Genomic DNA, 20989 nt, shown 5'->3' on the forward strand with positions numbered 1-20989 from the left:
GTCAGTGTTTGCAGTGCGATGCCTGTTTCAAATGCAGTGAAGTTCATATTTGAGGCATAAAGTAAATTACAAGCAAAAGCACTGACTTATTCCCTGCAACTGTCTGAACACCAAGAACACCAAGCATTCTTATAAAAGACAGCTATGCTAGGGAGAGGCAGTAGGTCCGCCTGAACAATGACCTAGTAAGGAGGAAACCTAGCTTCAAGTTCCAGCTGTCATTTGTGATCTGACCTTGATCGAGTTAATCTGTACCTTTAGATTTAAATGTCCTAATCTATTACAGAAGACAGGATTAGATTGTCTCAAAAGTCTCTCACATTCAAAAGTTTTGTTTTGCTTTGTTTTTGAGACATGGTCTCCCAAGGTAGTTTAGGCTTGCCTTGAACTCATGGCAATCCTCCTGCCTCAGCCTCCTGAATGCTGGGATTACAGGTATACACCACCACACCTGGCTTTTTGCCCATTTTTAAATCAGATTTTTTTTTTTTTGGCTATTGATTTGTCTGATTCCTTTTTACATTTTGTATATTAACCATTTGTCAGCAGTATAGTTTGGGTGGAAATGCACACTCACATCTGCAGGTTGTCTCTTCACTCTGTTGACGGTTTCTTTTGTTGTGCATGATCTACTGGTACTAATTTTCAAAATGAACTATAACTATCTCATGAACTAGATTTAAAATTGGCCAAAATAAGGCTAGGGGTGGAGCTCAGTGGTAGAACACTTGTCCAGCATGCCTGAGGCCTTGATTCCATTCCCAGCACTGAAAAAACAAAAATTTTTTTTACCCTTGATTTGAAAATTTTAGAAAGCCAAACAAATATCAGAAAAAAAATTAAAATTATCTTTCTGTAAGAGATATTTAAATCCAATGTGCATTTGATTTTTGCCTTTCAGGTAAGTAGCATTAAGCAATGGTGGTCTGAGGAAAATTTTTTTCATTTTGTAGTTTATGGGATTGTATTTGATAAGCTCTTGTAATATCTAGGTGAATTTTGGATTTATGAACGTAAAGGAAATTTTCAGATGTGAAGTTTTTCCTATTTTTTCCTTTGTAGAGTGATATCAAATCTCCACAAAGATTAAAAGATAAAATGTTTCTATTTTTTTTCTGGTTTTATATATATATCTCTCTTATAAAGTCTTAAAACTTTTAAACATGAGCCACGAGTGGTGGCATACTCCTACAATCCCTGAACTACATGAGACCCGGTCTAAAAACAAAAAAAAAGGGCAAAAGACGCTAAGAGACACCTTTCCCAAAAAAGATATAAAAATAGCCAAGAAATATATGAAGAAAAAAAATACTCACTAGTTATCAGAGCAATGTAAATCAAAACCACAATGAGATAGCACCTTATTCTACACAGGCTGGCTATTATCAAAAAGACAAAAGATAACAAGTGCTGGCGAAATGCGGAGAAAAGGGAACCCTTGCACACTGTAGGTGGGAGTGTAAATTAGTACAGCCATTATGGAAAACAGCATGGAGGTTCCTCAAACACTTAAAAATAGAATTACTATTCCATCCAGCAATCCCATTACTGAGTATATATCAAAAGGAAATGAAATCAGTATGTGAAAGAGATATCTGTTTACTTTAGCACTATTTACAGGAACCAAAATATGCAATCAGTGTAAGCGCCCAACAATGAATGGTAAAAAGGAAAATGCAGTGTATGTACTTACAACCGAATACTATTCAGTCACCAAAAAAGCCTGTGATTTGATACAACATGGATGAACATTATGCTAAGTGAAGCACGCCAGGCACAGAAAGACAAATACTGCCTGCTCTCAATTCATATATGGAATCTAAAATAATCGCTTTCATATAAGTAGCACATAGAACAGTGGTTACTAGAGACTGGGGAGGGGAGGAGAAGAGGTTGGTCAACGGATACAAAATAAAACTAAAACGAAGACTAAGTTCTGGTGTTCAACGGTAGCATAGCATAACTATAGTTAACAATAAGGTATTGAAAAATACCCCAAAGAGAGGAATATTCTCACCACTAAGAAATGATAAATGTTTCAAGTGATGGATATACAAATTATCTGATTTGATAAGTACCCAGTGTACTCATGGACTGAAACATGACACTGTACCCCAGAAATACGTATACTTGATGAAAACATTTAAAAATACTAGATCCTTGAAACATATCCAAGGTTTCAACCACATGCAAACCACACCAGGGCCCATGACATGCAGCCACCTGTAGTTTTACTCAATCATATGTGAGTCATCCCAAAGGTGAATGGGTGTGTGTACGTGTGTTGAGTGTGAGTATGAGGAAGCAGCTGCTGCCATTTCAGGGAGCTCACTGCTGATGCTGTCGCAGGGGAAGATCCTCAGCTGCCAAAGCCTCCATCCTGCTCTTCCTCCGGCTCCTCTAATTTCTTTTCTTTTCTTTTTTTTTTTTTTTGGTACTCGGGATCGAACTCAGGACCTTGCACTTGCAAGGCAGGCGGCAGCACCACTGAGCTAAATCCCCGGCCCTCCATTGTTTCTTTTAGATTTTCTCGGACCAGTCTGCTCTTGGAGCCTGATAATCAGGCTGGGCAGAACCGCGGCCTGGGCCTTAGGGCTTAAAAGGAGCCAGAGCAGCAGCCAACTTTCCGACTGCGAGCACTACAGGCGTCCAAAAGCCCACAAAGGTGTTAAGAGAAAATGGCAGATGATATTGACATTGAAGCAATGCTTGAGGCTCCTTACAAGAAGACTTGCCTAATGATATCTCACCTCTAGTCCCATGAATTCACCTTTGATTGCAGTGTGAACTGTCAATCATAAGGATGAGAACAAGTTGAGCCGTGCTAACGGACATGAAGAACGTAGCAAAAAGAGGAAGAAAAGCAAGAGCAGAAATCGAAGTCAAGACCGAAAGAGAAGCAAAAGTAAAGAAAGAAAGCCAAGTAGAGATAGAAAAAGAACAACAGCCGTGAACGGAAGGGAAATAGAATCACAGAAGGGAGACCCAGCCATTCAAGAGGTAGAGATCGCAGATTCTGAGGCCACTACAGAAGTCCCTACTCCTAACATTGCCATCCGAGGAAAGGCTGGGTTGCCTCATAGCATCAAATTAAGCAGACGAGGTTCTTGAAGCAAAAGTCCATTCAGAAAAGACAAGAGCCCTGCGAGGGAACCTACTGATAATCTGACTCCAGAAGATAGAGATGCAAGGACAGTTTTCTGCATGCAGCTAGCAGCAAGAATTTGACCAAGAGATTTGGAAGAGTTTTTCTCTACACTAGGAAAGGTTCGAGATGTTAAGGATGATTTCTGATAGAAATTCAAGACATTCCAAAGGAATTGGTTATGTGGAGTTTGTTGATGTTAGTTCAGTGCCTCTAGTAATAAGATTGACTGGCCAGTGGGTTTTTGGAGCGCCAATCATAGTACAAGCATCGCAGGCAGAAAAAACAGCTGCAGCAATGGCAATTTTGAAAAGGGAAGTGAGGCTTTGTGTGGGCTCATTACACTTCAACATAACCAAAGATACGCTTCAGGGGATATCTGAGCCTTCTGGAAGGATCGAAAGTATCCAGCTCATGATGGATAGTGAAACAGGTTGATCTAAGGGATATGGATTCATTACATTTTCTGACTCAGAATGTGCCAACAAGGCTTTGGAACAGCTTAATGGATTGAACTAGCAGGAAGGCCAATGAAAGTTGGTCATGTTACTAAACGTACCAATGCTTCTAGTGCTAGTTCATTTTTGGACAGTGAGGAATTAGAAAGGACTGGAACTACTTGGGAACAACTGGTCATCTCCAATTAATGACTAGATGTGCAGAAGGTACTGGTTTGCAGAGTCCACCAGCTGCACAGCAAGCTTTACAAATGAGTGGCTCTTCGGCATTTGGTGCTGTGGCAGAATTCTCCTTCGTTATTGTTTTGCAAACACAACTTTCCCAGCAGACTGAAGCTGCAGCTTTAGCTGCAGCTGCCTCTATGCAACCCTTTGCAATATAGTGTTTCCAACTTTCAAACATGTTTAATCCTCAAACAGAAGAAGAAGTTGGATGGGACAGAGAGATTAAGGATGATGTGATTGAAGAAAGTAATAAACATGGAGGAGTTATTCATGTTTATGTTGACAAGAATTCTGCTCAGGGCAACGTGTATGTGAAGTGCCCATCAACTGCTGCAGCTATTGCTGCTGTCGATGCGTTGCATGGCAGGTGGTTTGCTGGTAAAATGGTCAGAGCAGCGTATGCACTGCTTCCAACTCACCACAACCTATTTCTTGATTCTATGACAGCAACACAACTGCTGGTCCCCAGTAGACAATGAAGCAAGATAAAGCCATGGTGCCTTTGCCATTCTATTTATTTATTTATTTGGTTTTTTGAGACAGGGTCTCACTTATGTAGTGAGGCTGACTTGGAACTCACTGTGTAGCCCAGGCTGGTCTCGAGCTCACAGTGATTCTCCTGCCTCAGCCTCCTGAGTGCTGGGATTATAGGCGTGAGCCACCACGCCTGGCTGCCTTTGCCATTCTAAAAGCAGAGATGAACAATGGGCAAGAGACGTGCTTCTTTGGGAGAAGAGCTCCTTCAAATGAAAGAGAACTGCTAAACTGCTAAGGAGTAGTCTGAGTAATGAAGTTTCTTCAGTCATTTAAAACATGGAGGAGACAGGTGAAAAAATAAAGCACAAGCAAACCAGTAAAGATATGTAAAGAGATGCTTTCTACTTCTTTTTATTCACTCCTTAATGGGGGGTAACTACTATCAGTAATGGCAATCTTCTAGAACTTGAAGTGTTAGAAGTACAAAGGAACTTTAATAATATCCAAATTTCCTGTAATTGGTATGCAGGCTTAAATTAAGTATATGTGAATTTAAATCGAACAAGCTAGTTTAAATCTTTGGGCTTGATCGTATCAGGGTAAGATGACTGTCAGTGTTTCAGATTTGCAGACTTGAAAGAACAAGCTGAAAGGGAAGTACTTTAAGCAGTAACTTTATAGAGAAAACACATGGGCTTCTCAACATGTACGGATATACTTTAATGTCACCATTTGAGACGTAAATGAGAAATATTACCTCTTTGAAATGGGACATCCAGTTTGCCCAGGTAAGATGGGAGCTCCTTAAAAAAATATGAGTGAAAAAGTTAGTACTCAAATATCCAAAGCATTTTATTTAGTGCCTTACATTAAAAGATAAAGTAAAAGTTTGCTTCTTCTTCAAAAAAAAAAACAGAGAACAGAGGCCAAGGATATAGCTCAGTGGCATTGTGCCTGCCTGGCAAGTACAACGGCCTCAGTTCAATCCCCATACCAGAAAAAAAAAAAAGAGAGAGAACAAACAGCTACACACAGTTACACAGAGAACCCCTCAGGACAATATCCCCCAAGGCAAATTAATGACTCTATTACTCACTTTTACCACCTACAAGAAACTGATACTATTTAATATAGACCTCTTCTTACTAGTATAAGATTTTGGTAGAAAAATGTCTAGAACAGATACTTCAAAGATAAAAAGGAAAAATAACAATCATACAGGAAAAAACATTTTAAAATCCATTAATAGTCAAAGAAATGCTAATTAAAATTTAAATAGGAAACCAGAATAACCTTGGCATAATTTCAATAACTAATAATGGTAAAGATACAGCAAAATGGGAATTGTGGATCTTTTTTTGTTTTCTTCAGTGCTGTGGTTTGAAACCAGGGCTTTAAACATGCTAGACAAGTACTCTATCATTAAGCTGTATCCCTGTCCCTTTTTAAATGTTATTTTGAGACAGGGTCTCACTCAGTTGCTTGGGTTGGCCTTGAACTTGTCCTCCTGACTCAGCCTCCCAGAGTGCTAGGATTAATTACAGACATCACCACATTTGTTTTTTTTTTTTTTTTTTTTTTGAGACAGAGTCTCACAATGTAGTTCAGCTTGGCCTTCAATGCCCCATGTAGCCCAGGCTGGCCTTCTTGAACTTCAGAAATCCTCCTGCTTCAGTCTCCCCAGTGCTGGGATTACAGAAATTATTATCAGATATTATGGTACAATTCTTTTAAACACTTTAGCTGGGTGTGATGGCACACATCTCTAATCCCAGTACTCGGAAGGCTGAGGCAGGAAGATTACTGTGAGTCTGAGGCAAACCTGGGTTACATTGGGAGACCTTGTCTCAAAAAAGAAAAAAAGAAAAGCAAAGAAAATTTTAAAAAGCACTTCAAAAAAGCAAATAGCAGCCTGGGAAACTTAGTGAAACTTTGTCTCAAAAATTTAAAAGCGTTGCCGGGTGTGGTGGTGCACACCTATAATCCCAGCACTTGGGAAGCTGAGGCAGGAGGATCACTGCAAGTTCTAGACCAGCCTGGGCTACATAGTGAGTTCCAGGTCCATCTCAACTACATAGTGAGACCCTGTCTCAAAAAAAAACAAAAAACAAAAAACCCAAAACAAAACAAAACAAAAAATTTAAAAGGGTTGGATGTAGCTCAGGGATACCTGGGTTCAACCTTCAATACAAAACAAAACAAACAACCCAAAAAACAAAAAACAAAGGCTGTAGGAAATTGTATGTGGTATGACCAAAATATATGGTAGATGTTTTAAAAACTGTACTGCAGTAAAAGAAACACTGCCGTTGCCAATAACCCCCCTCAAAATACTTCCTCTCACTTTAAACAAACCCCATTGTTCTTGCTGCTTTCTGAAGCAGTTCTGAAAGTCCTCTTTCTTGTCTTACAAGGTGTGACCAAAAATATAGTGAATGCTGCTGCCAAGTGCCATCCAACGGGAAGGCCAGCTCCTAAATACCTTACAGTGCACACTCATCTCTGGGTCTCTCACTGTGTGATGTCTGGCTCTTCCCCAGAGTCAAAATGACGTTTTGAATGGATTCAGGACAGGGAGGCCGTGATGACAGCACAGTTAAAGACACAAGAGGCTTCCAGAACTGCTTCAGAAAGTGGCAAGAATGATGGAGTAAGTGCGTTCACAGTGAGGGGGAGGATTTTCAGGGGGGTAAGTGGTAATGTGTCTTTCACTGTAATACTTTTATTTGTTTTCATGTTTTTGGAGATACAGTCTCACTATATCATTCAGGCTGGCCTTGAAGTTGAAGCGATCCTCCTGCCTCAGGCTCCTGAGTGCTGGGATTACTGGTGTGCGCCACCACACCAACCTGTAATAATTTTTTTGTGTTTTCTTCTTGAGGCTGGCCTTGAACTCACTATGTAGCCCAAGTTAGCTTCAAACTCTCAGCGATCCTCCTTCAGCCTCCTGAGTTCTGGGATTACAAACATGCGACACCACACCTGACTAATAATTATTTGAAATTTAAATATCATAATCTTTTTTATTTCACCTTATAATATATATTACAAAAATAATATTCCTACTCTTTTTTTTTTTGGTACCGGGGATTGAACGCGGGACCTTATGTTTGCAGGGCAGGTGGTGAAACCACTAAACTAAATCCCCAGCCCTATTCCTACTCTTTTACTCAATGATTTTCCCTCTTGGTCATCTAACTAGAGAAAGGGTCATAAAGATAAAGAAAAATTTTATGCAAATAAATATAAATATTTCCTTCCTTCCTCCTCCACCCTCAATACTGAGATTATACCTAGGGCCTCTGCACTGTTCCCAGCCCTTTCTTCTATTTTTGAAATAAGGTGTTGATAAATCACTGAATTGCGCAGACTGGGCTTGAACTTGTGATTGTTTGTGTTAGCCTCCCTAGAATGCTGAGATTATAGGTTGTGCCATCTTACCTGGTTGTCCTTGATTTTTTTAGTATAACAGGTAAATAAAATCATATATATTTAAGGTGTATGACATCTTGTGTGTGTGTGTGTGTGTGTGTGTGTGTATTGATCATCTTATGTTTTGAGATACATATACATTGGGAAATGATCACTAATCAACTTATATCATCTCATATGGCAATTTGGGGGGGGTTGAGACAGGGTCTCACCATGTAGTTGAGACTGACCTGGAACTCACTATGTAGCCCAGGCTGGTCACGAACTCACAGCAATCCTCCTGCCTCAGCCTCCCAAGTGCTGGGATTACAGGTGTGCACCACCATGCCCAGCGGCAATTCTTAATTTCTTCCACTTAGAAGCATTTTAAAACAGTACAAGTCAAAAAATATTTGCAAACAAAAATAAAAATGTGCTCAACATCTCACTCCCTGAGATAGAGTAACACAGTTAAGTGAACACTATTCTAGATGATTATATATATTTATCTTTATTTTCTTTTCATTTTTTTTTTTTTTTTTGGTAGCGGGGATTAAACTGGGAACCAAACTGGGGACCTTGCACTTGTGAGGCAGGCAATGGCACCACTGAGCTAAATACCCAGCCCTTTATCTTTTTAATTGTATCTATTTGTATCTTTTTAAGTAGCTTTTTTTTTAAGAGTAGGAAAACTTTATTGGGAGAAAGAAAGCTTCTGTCTAGGAGAGACAGAAGGGGGACTGGAAAATGCGTTGCCCTGTTAGTAAGTTTTCATTCCCATCTAAATATAGTTTCATACTTGCACATAAAGATGTTCAATAAAGTGGTAACTATACTGGTAAAAACATAGAACGAACTGAATATTCAGCAATAGAGACTGATTAAAAGTAACTATAAGTCCCTGGTACTGGGGGAAAAAAAGTAACTATAGATCCACTTCATGTAATAATTGCAGGCATTTGAAATATTTATGAAAACTAAGCACAGAATCTGAAATGCTAAATATTGACTGTTTCCAACTTTATGACATCCTGGAAAAAGAAAAACTATGGTGAAACAGGATCAGTAGGTGCCAGGGAACAGCGGAAATGCAGGGCTAAACAGGCAGACTAAGAAGGTTTGTAGATAGTGGGATTACCGAGCATGACAGCAAAACCTCCGGTATAGTCCCTGTGTATGTGTCTAAACCCTGGAAGGCACCACAGAAGAGTGAACTCTACTGTGAGCTCCCGGCCTGGAGCGGCGATCGTGTCCACACAGGTTCCACATGACAGACATGCAGCTGTGCTGTGGATGCGGACAGTGGGGAGGGTGTGCCTTTACGGGATTAGTAGTAGGAACATGTCACTTAATTTTTCTGTGAACTTAAAACTTCTCTAAAAAATAAAGCCTACTTTTTAAAAAGCATGGGCAGTGTGGTAACATGCCTTTGTAATCTTAGCTATTTAAGAGGCTGAGGCAGGAAGCTCACATGTTTGAGGCAGCCTGGCCGACTCGGTGAGACAGTCTCAAAATAAAATTTAAATAGGTCTGAGATTTTAGCTCAGTGGCACTGCACCTGCCTTGCAAGTACAAGGTCCTAAGTTTGATCCCTGGTACCCCCCAAAAAATAAATTAAAAAAAAAATAAAATAAAATTTAAATAGGGTTGGGGATGCAGCTCAGTGGTAGAACTTAGCACGCACGAGGCCGTGGGTTCAAGCCCTACTGATACAAAAGGAACAGATAAAAAATACAAAGCATAGAAAAATATTTGTCATGGTAAAGTATTAAAAACAAAACCAGGAGCCAGGGATTTAGCTCAGTGGTGCCACTGCCTGCCTCACAAGCGCCAAGGTCCAGAGTTCGATCCCTGGTACCAAAAACAAAACAAAAAAACAAAAAAAACAAAGCCAGGTGTGGTGGCACATGCCTGTAGTCCCAGGACTTAGGAGGCCGAGGCAGAAGGATCACTGTGACTTTGAAGCCAGCCTGGGCTATACAGTGAGTTTAAGGACAGTCTGAACTACAGAGCAATACATGTCTCAAAAAACAAACAAACAAACAAATAAAGTATTAACATAGTATGTATAATATAACACAAAATTGTATTAAAATAGGATATATATAATATGTATAATCCTGTTAACCTGAGTTTGCTTTAGGTGGTAAAAGTAGGCATTATTTTTCCTTCCATATATTAGTATTTAAAGAGTGCATAAACTAGTATAATCCGATGTTAAAATGGTGTTTATTTTATGTGAAAGCTAAAGTTAATTCATATCTTCATCTGAATCACATAAATTAAACAAGTTAAATTCCAACAGTTTTACATTTGGGGACTTGAAGTTTTATCCAAATGTTCATAAAAGTAAGTCTCCATAGGTGTATCTGTATAGTACAAAATTCTCACTGAATTTTCAAAGCTTTTTTTTTTTTTTGGTACTGGGGATCAAACCCAGGACCTTCTGCTTGCAATGCAGTGCCACCACTGAGTTCAATCCCTGGCCCTCAACACTTATTTAAAAGAAGTTAAATGCATTTGTTATTTAATTACTAATATTTTCAAGAGTCAGTTATTGAGCAATAACTGCCATTCACTGCCTTAAAAAGCCTTACTAACTCATATCCACTACATATATTTTATCATGCATTTTTACTTACACAATACTTGAGATCAGAGACATTTACATTGATCCCAGTTGATCTCTTTAGATTCTCATCGTGTGACACTACAACTTGCTCATCTTTTGTGATGTGGCAGTCCAATTCTAGCATGTCAGTTCCAATTGTAACAGCACTGAAGAAATAAAGAAAAAATGACTTTTGAGAGTTACACAGAATTGATTTCATGTATCAGATGTTACAAATCCAAAACAAACAGCCTATGATAGTGTAATATCTCCTCAACATCATCTATCAACACTTATTGATGTGAAAACACTCCACATGATCTTAGAGCAAGTGAATCATGTTGCCTCCTTTCCTTCACCAGCTACCCTCAATCCTGGGAACCCAAAAGAATACTTAGCCAGAAGTTAAGAGATGTAGCCACCAGTTCTTGATAGGTTATACAGGAACTTGTATAACTTAGGGCAAGTCAATGTCCCTCTTAGGTCCTACATTTCCATATCTATAAGATGAAAGGATTAAGAAATACAGGAAAAAAGAAGCATGGCCACACACACCTGTGATTTCCAGAACTCAGGCGGCTGACACAGGAGGATCAAAAGTGTGAGGGCAGCCTGAACTACATAGGGATGCCCTGTCTCCAACAGGTAGGTAGGTAGGTAGGTAGGTAGGTAGGTAGATAGATAGATGGATGGACGGACGGACGGACGGACGGACGGATGGACTGAAGGACAGACAGAGACAGGGCTGGATGTGATGGCATATGCCCATAATTCCAGCTGCTCAGAGGTTAAGGCAGGAAGATCATGAGCTTGAGGCCAGCCTGAGTAACACAGCAGGAACCCATCTCAAAAACAAAAATGAAAAAGAAATTTAAGACAAGGATGACTGCTTTTGTCTTGTGATTCCACATACAATTGGAAGTTCTGGAAATTAGAAAAAAATAAAACATTCAAATAGGAAGGGAAAAATAAAATTATTTCTATTCACAGATGGCACGAGTTCTATTTGTTTTGTTTTTTCCTACTGGAAATTGAACCCAGTGACTTCACACTGAGCAATATCCCTAGCCATTCATTTGTCCATTCATTCATTCATTTTGAGACTCAGTCTCACTAAGTTGTGAAACTGCCATGTAGTTTTACAACCCACTTAGCTCAGCTTCCCAGAGTGCTGGGCTCACAGGTGTGTGCCACCATAGCTAGAGTGTGACAGGTTCTTACACACAGAAAACGCTGGCCAGGGATGTAGCTAGGTAGAGCTCTTGCTTAGCATACACAACACTCTGGGTTTGACCCCCAGCATAGCAAACAAAGAAAACCAACAAAGTAAACAATCTCTAAAGATTCCACAAAAAGTAAAATAAAATTAATAAGTTCAAGGGCTGAGGATTTAGCTCAGTGGCACCGCGCCTACCTTGCCATCACAAGGCCCTGAGTTCTATCCCTGGTACCAGAAAAAAAATTTAATAAATTCAGCAATGTTGCTGGACACTAAACTCAACATACAGGGCTGGGGATTTAGCTCAGTGGTTCCGCTACCTGCCTTGCAAGTGCAAGGTCCCAAGTTTCATCCCCAAGACCAAAAAAAAAAAGTCAACATACAATTCTAAGTTTTGTTTCTGTATACCAACAAAGAAGAAACTAAGAAAATAATTCCATTTATAATAGCATTACAAACAATAAAATGCTTAGAAAAGAAATAAAAGTTATATAGATATGTACAAATGTACTTCAAATGTAAATACTAACTAAAGTGATCTACAGTCATGGCAGTTCTAACAAAATCCCATTTGTGCTTTTTGCAGAAAGAGAAAAACCTTCCCCAAAATTCATATGGAATCTCAAGGAAGCCAAATAGTCAAAACAATCTTTTTTTCTAAAGTCAACACACTTTTATTGAGGGAATTCTACATGTAATTTCTTCAGTGCCCACCAAGATCACCTTAATGAGGTTTGTGTCTTCCGGTAGCCCTTTTTAAAAGAACTGATGCTTGGGCCGGGGATTTAGCTCAGTGGTTCCGCTGCCTTCCTTGCAAGCACAAGGTTCTGAGTTCGATCCCCAGTACCAAAAAATTAAAAAATAAATAAATTAAATAAATAAAAAATAAAAGAACTGATGCTTGGTCCAGTCAGCCTGTCTGTCTTGTCACAGTTCTTTCATTTGTGCTTTTATCTCCACTTGAATTATGTTTTTTGTTTTGTTTTGTTTTGTTTTTTGTTTTTTTTTTGCTTTTTTGAGACAGGGTCTCACTATGTAGTTGAGACTGACCTGGAACTCACTATGTAGCCCAGGTTGGTCTCGAACTCACAGCGATCCTCCTGCCTCAGCCTCCCCAGTGCTGGGATTACAGGCATGTGCCACCACGCCTGGCTTCCACTTGAATTATGGACACACTGTTAACAACTTCAAAATCCCTGTTTGGGATCTTAGATCCAAATTTCTTCCAGCAACTTACTTAAAGATCTTAGATGCTGAATTGTAGAAAGTTCTTGGTATTTTGGCAAATGATCTAGATGTAGAATATTATTCATTAAACATTTCTAATGACTGAAACTCAACATTTTTATTCCTGAGCTTAAGCAAAATGTTACTGGTCTCACTGTCACCACTGTTAATATATTTACTGTGATGGAAACATGACCTATGTCTCAATTTAACCACATCGACCAATTTTTCAAAAACAATCTTGAAAAAGATTTAACCACACCTCCCAATTTCAAAACTTACTGTAAAGTACAGTAATTAAAGCAATGTGATACTGGCATAAAGATAGCCATATATGGACTAAAAGATACAAGTGGAATAGAACAGAGAACTCAGAAAGAAGCCCTCACATGCATGGTCATGTGATTTCATAAGGGTGCCAGGACCACTCAATGAGGAAAGGAACTTTAATAAATAAAGGAAAAGAACTTTAATAAATGAGGCTGGGAAAGCTGAATAGACACTTTTTTAAAAAATCTGGACTCAAACTCAGGACCTTGCACTTGCCAGGCAGATGCTGTGCTGCTGAGCCACATCCCTGGCTCTGGATAGACACATTTAAGAAATGAAGCCATATTTTTACCTAACACCACACATAAAAATAAATTCACTGGGGCTGTTACCTCAGTGGCAGAGTACTTGCTTGGCAGGTGAAGGACTGGGTTCAATCCCCAGTACCACAAAATACAGTTTAAAAATACACTCAAGGTGCATCAAACACTTAGACCAATGAACTAAAATTATAGAACTCTGAGAAGAAAACACAGGAGAAAAATTTCATGACATTGGATTTGGCAATGTTTTATTGGACATGATATCAAAAGCATAGGCAAAACAGATAAACTGGACTTCATCAAAATTAACAACTTTTGTGCATTAAAAGATTTAGTTCAGGGCCGGGGATTTAGCTCAGTGGTTCCACTGCCTTCCTCACAAGTGCAAGGACCCAAGTTCAATCGCCAGTACCAAAAAAAAAAAAAAAAAAAGATTTAGTTCAATGACACCATACCTACCTTGCAAGCTCAAGGCCCTGAGTTAGATCTCCAAACAAAACACACAAAAAAAGACACATGGACCCAAGTTTGGTCCCCGGAATCAAAAAAAAAACAACAACAACCATCAATAGAGTAAAATTAGAGAGACCCTGCCTCAAAATAAAAAACTAAAAAAAGGCCTAGGGACGTAGCCCAGCACAAAGGTCATAGGTTCAGTCCTCAGTGACACACATGCACACACACAAATGACTGAGTATTTTTCCAAAGAAGATGTACAAATGACCAATAAACACATGAAGATGAAAATCAGTACCATCATTTATCATCAGAGAAATGCAACCAAAACCACAGTGAGATACCACTTCTCAGGTTGGCCACGATAAACAAAAAACAAACAGGGCTGGGGATTTGGCTCAGTGGCACCACATCTGCCTCTAAAGCACAAGGCCCTGAGTTCAAGCCCTAGTACCAAGAAAAAAATTACAAACAAACAGATAAAACAGAAATATCAACAGCACTGGAGAGGATGTGGAAGATCTGGACCCTAGTGCTGCTGGGAGTATAAACCCAATCAGCTGAGACAACAGCTAGGTGGTGAAAATTAAGGGCAGAATATCTGAAATTACCCAATTAGAGAATCAAAAAGAAAAAGGAATGAAAAAGCCTATTAGAATTAGGGGACACTATTTCAAGACCTAATATATTATGCATAGTAGAGATTAAAGAAGGAGGAAGGAGGCCAGAAATCATACTTAAAGAAACAGCAGACAAAAATTTGTTTAAGGAAAAGAGTGGGTACATTTAGATACAGGAAATGCAGAGATCTCCAATGAAACACAACCCAAAGTAAAGATCATACAACACACATAATTAAACTATCAAAAATCAAAGATAAAGAAAAAATTCTGACAATTAAGAAATATATCACATATAAAGACTTACTAAAGAGAGGAAGATAGAAGACAGTGCGATGATATATTTTAAGTTTTGTTTTTTTTTTATCAAGATAGAATCTCTCTATGTATATAGTTTAGGCTGGCCTTGAACTTACTATATAGCCCAGGCTGGCCTCGAACTTCACAGCAATCCTTCTGCCTCAGCCTCCTGAGTGGTGGTATTACAGGTATGTGCCAACAAGCCCAATATATTCTAAGTCTTGAGGGGGAAAAAAAAAAAGCCAATCAAGAATACTCAGTAAAAACTGTCTTTCAGAAATAAAGGTTAAAGCCGGGCATGGTGGCACATGCCTGTAATCCCAGCACTCAGGAGGCTGAGGCAGGAGGATCACTGTGAGTTCAAGACAAGCCTAGGCTACATAGTGAGTTCCAGGTCAGTCTCAACTACATGGTGAGACCCTGTCTCAAAAAACCAAAAATAAATAAACAAATAAATAAAGGTACAATAACTTTCCCAGCTGGGTGTGGGGCTGTTGTAGACTCAATTACTCAGGAAGAACTCTTGAGCCCAAGAGTTCAAGGCCAGCACAGGTGCAGAGTGAAACTATATTAATTAAAAAATAATAATAATAAAAGCCCAGTATGGTAGCACACATGTGTAATCCCAACTACTTGGGAGGCTGAAGGAGGAGTTCAAGGCCAACCTGGACAAGATAGCAAGACCCTGTCTCAAAAAAAACTAAAGGTGTGGTGGCTGGGGATATAGATCAGTATGGAGGCCCTAGCTTCAGTCCTCTGTAACACACATACACATAAAAAGCACTTATGTCATCTGAAACACCAGATACTTTACAGCTGAATTTCTGACAAGCTGGTGACAAACACAAGACAAAAATCAGAAAAGCCAAAGCTTCAATATTTTCAATGAAAGAAATAAAAACTCTAGCTTGAAAAGGAGATGTGGAAAAAACTCCACCAAAACACACATACCAACTTACAATGTGGTCTATGTTAAGGAACTGATTTGCATCTTATTTACTCCTCACACCTCCAAGAGTGTATTACTATTCCCATTTCATAGATGAGATCATTAATTTTACAGTAATTAGATGATGAAAACCAAGGCACCGATTAATACTTTGACTGTCAACTTCCAGCTTGTGCTAATACAATTTGCTCCTTTCTCTTAACATTCATGTTAGTACCACAGGGATCACAGTGTCCTGTGGGTATTTACAAAGGTTCCCTAGTTTTACAACCTAGTTTTTATTAGCCCTTAAGAATCAGATTTGACTTACCTAAGGGCTTAGAGACTACATCCACATACATGCAGTCCAATTCCTTAGTTTAAGGTTCTATGCTTACTATGAAAGGATATCTGCATGCTTTGTTCCTTTTTTTCTTTTCCTTTTCTTTTCATGCAGTACTGGGGATTAAAACCAGACAGTACTGTGCTCTACCTCCAGCCCTTTAAAAAAAAAAAAATTCTAATTTGAGACAGGGCCTTGCTAAATTGCAACACCATACCCAGCTGACTTTGTTCTTGGAGTGCACGGTGCTATATCTCACTTAGGAGGCAGCCAGTGAGAGTCTGTTAAGTGTCAGAGCCTGAACAGGATGTCAGAGAGTGACAGATCAAAGAGCAAAGATTCTTGCTTCTAAGGAAACCATAGAAGAGCCATATTCGTAAGTGAGGGAGGTGGTGCTTGTGAAAGCATTTTATAGACCATATGTAAAAACACTTTATAAATTGAGATGCAATTATTTGTCAGTCCAAATTACTTCTCTGGTCCATTATAACATAATGAATTAACTTTCCATACATCCCCTCAGGTCCTTTCAATTTCCTTAACACACCTGTCCACTGACCATCACATCTTAATCTCAATATTTTACATTTTTAAAATAGCTTCTTCTTGATCTGGGAGCGTAACCCAGTGATACAGTGTTTGTGTAGCATGTGCAAGGCCTACCCTAGACTTGATCCCCAGCACAATAAATAAACAAATAAGCAAATAAACAAACTAGGCGTGACGGCTCATGCCTGTAATCCCAGCACTTGGAGGGTGCAGTAAGATGAGTTTGAGTCCAGCCTGGGTTACAGACATAATGAGACACTCTCAGAAAACCAAATAAATAAAACATTAAAAGACGGTTTCTTCCTCTTTTCAAATGATAGCTTTTCTCGTATGAGTATCTTTTCAATTTTCTGGTTGGCCTAAACAAGGCTTAATCAAATCAACATTTTAATATTTACTCACCTTCATCTCTGCGATATATAATGCTTTGTAGCATGTAAATCTAACTTTTAAAAAATTTTTCTTTTTGATATTTTGAGACAGGGTCTCATTAAATTGCCCAGACTAGCCTCAAACTTGACGCCTTCTTGCCTCAAGCTCTTGAGAGCTGGGATTACAGGCAGGCACCACAGAGCCTGAATAAATGTATTCATAAATGTGTAGATAAGGGATGTGTGAGTGTTAGCTGTCCATCATATTTTTCTCTCACCCCAACTACCCATCCTATCAAGGATATGCTATACTTAAGCACTGTATCTATCTTTTGCTCATGGTGTTACAGTTCTTTAGCCTTTTAATGTATGGCACCTTGAAATAGGGTTGTGTTTGTAAATTTTTTAGACAAGGCTTCATTATGTTGCTTAGGCTGGTCTCGAGCACCTGAGCCTACACAATCCTCCTGCCTCAGCTCACAAGTAGCTGGGACTATAGACATGTGCCACTACAATCAGCATCGTATTGCTAGATGCTTTAGGGAGAAAAACCCTTCTAAGTGTCATAGCAGTTAAACAGTAAAATATTTGCAAATGTTAAAAAAAAGTCCAATTAAAAAAGTAAATATAGGGGCTGGAGATTTAGCTCAGTGGTTCCACCACTTGCCTCACAAGTGCAAGGATCCAAGTTTGATCCCCAGTACCAAAAAAGAAGTAAATATAGCTGGACATGGTGATGCACACCTGCAGCACTTGGGAGGCTAAGGCAGGAGGATCACTGTGAGTCTGAGGCCAGCCCAGGCTATGTAGCGAGTTCAAGACCACCCTGAAAGACATAGCGAGTCTCTGTCTCAAAAAAAAAATACAACTAGATATAGTCAGGTGTAATGGTGTATGGCTGTAATCCCAGCTCCTGAGAAGACTGAGCTAGGAGGACTGCAAGTTCAAGGCCAGCCTGAGCAATTTAGAAGGACCCTGTCTCAAATTTTAAAATATAAATAAAATTTAAAAAGTAGATAGTGATAGTAAGAACGCCAAGGCATATGACCAAGAACCCAGCCCCTCAAAAAAAGACAAAACCCAAATACCAACAACCAAAAAAACCCTCAAAAAAGGTTAAAAAAAAAAAAAGGTCAGGTTAGCACACAGCCATAATCCCAACACCCAGGCAGCTGAGGCAGGATTGTGAGTTAGAGGACAGTGTGGGCTAATGAGACCCTGTCTAAGGAAAAAAAAAAAAAAAGTTAAAATTAAAGCCTGTTGGATTTAGGGTTTATATAAAGTTCAAAATGTATAATAGATATTAGGAAATGGGAAGAAAATATTCAAATGGGAAGGGGAACAAGGAGGGGGTGGAATAAAGGAAGGACGGGACAAGAAAAAAGTGAAAATAGAAGTAATAAATGGAAACAAAGCTTTTGTAAAGAGAGAAGGGAGGAGGGAATGGGAAAAAAAGAAGAGCCAGGATACATCATGTACAGGTGCAAATTTCCTATGATGAGTGTTATCATTATGTATATCTAAAACATAACCAATAAATGTTTTGCTTCAAAAGGAAAAAAAGTCTTGGAATGACAGAAAAAAAATCAAAGTCAGACATGGTGGTGCAGGCCTATAATCCCAGCATTTGGGAGGTTGAGGCAGGAGGATCATCACGAGTTTGAGGCCAGCGTGGGCTACCTAGTGAGTTTAAGACCTCCCTGAACTACATAGCAAGACCCTGACTCAAAAAAAAAAAGTATGTGGTTTTTCTATAAAATGGAATACTACTCAGCCATAAAGAATGAGAAATTAGAGTCATTCATAGGAAAATGGATACATTTTGTGGATATACTCCTAAGTGAAATAAATAAGTCACACATGTATGAATACCGAAGAGTTTCTCTGGTGTGAAAAGCTATAATGGTACATAAGATCCTAATGATATAATTTACAATGTGAAATAGGAAGAAAAGGGATAAAAGTGTAGGGGAAGTGGGAAGGGTAGGGGAAAGGTAATAAGGGAGAAAAAAAAAACATGAGAAAATGAAAAAAATGGAAATAAAGTATTTGTAAATAGGGAAGGGAGGAGGGGGTGAAGGAAGCGCAGGGATAAGGGGAAAAAATGAGAACCAAGACCTGTCATGTAAAGGTACAAGATCCCAATGATGAATGTAACTGTACTGTATACCTAAAATGTACCAATAAACGTAATGAGAAAGAAAAAAAAAGTCAGCTAGCTAACACGCAGCCAAAAACCTCACTCTGCTGAAGGCTTGGCATCTGATGGGATCTGAGGAACTGAACTGGTCAGGAGGGCTCTAACTTCATCAAGTGATCCATTGATGAGTTCCGAACTGAATGGTTTATTGGGAGGCGGGGATGAGGCAGGCCACTGAGCGTGGGCCTGTGGAGGAGACAGCTTGCCCGCTCCACCCCTTCCTCTCTGGCTCTTCCCTGCCTCTGCTTCCTGGCTGCCATGAGGCGAGCAGCTTTGATCCACCACAGCCTCTGCCATGATGCTCCTCCTCTGGACTGAAACCTCTGAGACTGTGAGTCATTTCCTCTTTTGATTTTTGGTTTTTGTTTAAGTCAGGTACTTGGTCTCTGTTGAAAATCTTACTAACACAAATAAATATATCTAATTAACAATAAAATGCAAGAGAGTTGCTTTCTTCTGAAGTACCACAAAAACCTCTGAAAATAAAAAAGTAAGAAAGTTCTGAGAGATGCTGTCAGTTTTACTTCAAAGCGAGAATCTGGTGTTTCTCTATTTTATCATTTTCAATAAAATTTAAGTGTTTTGGAAAAATAAGTAAATAAAATAAAAATAAAAAAGTAAACAGTTGGCTTGAGGATACTTGCAAGAACCCCTGGTTTCAACCTTTAGCACTGCAAAACCTGTATGCATATATACCATATATGTACCATGTGACAGAGAAGGCTGTAGAACTTTTTAGTAGTTACTCTCTGAACAAAACTGTATAAAACTGTGAAGATGGGAAATGTAACACTGTATTCAGCAAGTAAGAGCTATCTAAATTATATATCCCTTGAATACCAAAAATAATGAGGATTAGAATCTTTAGAATAAAACACTGTGATATTTTCAAATGTACCCACCTTAGAAGTAACTTTTATTCATTTATTTTGAGACAGTGACCCTCCTGCCTTGGCCTCCAGAGTACTAGGACTATAGGCATGCGCCACTACGCACCGCAAGCACTATTTAAATCTATTGTAATTTTATAAGTAAGTGTAACGTAAAATGGAAACATTTCAAAAAGAATACAAAGAAAAGCCTGGAAAATAATGTGCTTCAAATATAAAAAAATGCTAAAATCAGGCAAAATTATGAGCAGTTTCTCCTAAGTTATTTATATCACCTACATCCCAGGCAAAAATGTTAACAGTGTGTTTGTGTGTTTCTGTCTCTCTCACTAGACTGTACACATAAAATTACATGTCTGTTTTTAACTATAGCTAACTTACTATCTGTAGAATCCAAGTAAAGAGGATAACAGGGTAATTTAAATTAAAATATTCACTTTCAGTCTGTGATAGAAAGATTCTGAATTTTCTAAAGAGATTTTTGAGATCATCTTGAACAGGATGAATAAGAAATTAAAAATACATGGAGGATAGGATTCAGATGAAACTAGAATGTTGGGTTTTTTGAGGGGGTACCAGTGATCAAATTCACAACCTTGTGCTTGCGAGGCAGGTGCGGTGGCACCAAGCTAAATCCCTGACCCTGAAACTAGGATATGAAGAAACAGTACCAATGGACATGATAACAGGAAAAATAATCCTAAATGTCAATTGTTGGGAAAACTTAAAGTTTTCCTGGGCTAAGAGTCCAGCTTCCTGGAAAAGCAATGTGTTTAACACACACAGAACCCTGGGTTCAAAATCCTAGCCCCACAAAGAACAAAAAGAAAAATTCCTGATAACCTAGTCTTAATTACATATATATAAATGGCTTGAGAATCTGGAATCAGCCCGGGCAATATAAGAAGACCCCAATTAAAAACAAATCAAAAAAGTTAAAAGCAAAAAAAAAAAAAAAAAAAAAAA

At 38.8% G+C, this 20989-nt stretch overlaps 1 protein-coding gene and 2 pseudogenes across 2 annotated transcripts in view; 1 reads left to right on the top strand and 2 right to left on the bottom strand.

The window, feature by feature from the left end:
• The window catches only part of Gdpd1 (glycerophosphodiester phosphodiesterase domain containing 1), a 47184-nt gene that overhangs the window by 14376 nt on the left and 11819 nt on the right, over positions 1-20989 (bottom strand). For both annotated transcript variants that reach the window (XM_010626715.2, XM_010626714.2), the window contains exons 3-4: positions 10359-10494; positions 5063-5108 (exon numbers count right to left, since the gene is read on the bottom strand). In XM_010626715.2, coding sequence (XP_010625017.1) covers positions 5063-5108; positions 10359-10494 — 182 coding nt within the window. The remainder of the gene's footprint in view (positions 1-5062; positions 5109-10358; positions 10495-20989) is intronic.
• Positions 3043-4378, top strand: LOC104864016 (annotated as a pseudogene).
• LOC117285907 lies at positions 12911-13026 on the bottom strand (annotated as a pseudogene).

This window comes from Fukomys damarensis, unplaced genomic scaffold (assembly GCF_012274545.1).
Source record: "Fukomys damarensis isolate Sample0158 unplaced genomic scaffold, DMR_v1.0_HiC HiC_scaffold_13, whole genome shotgun sequence".
NCBI classification, from domain to species: Eukaryota; Metazoa; Chordata; class Mammalia; order Rodentia; family Bathyergidae; genus Fukomys; species Fukomys damarensis.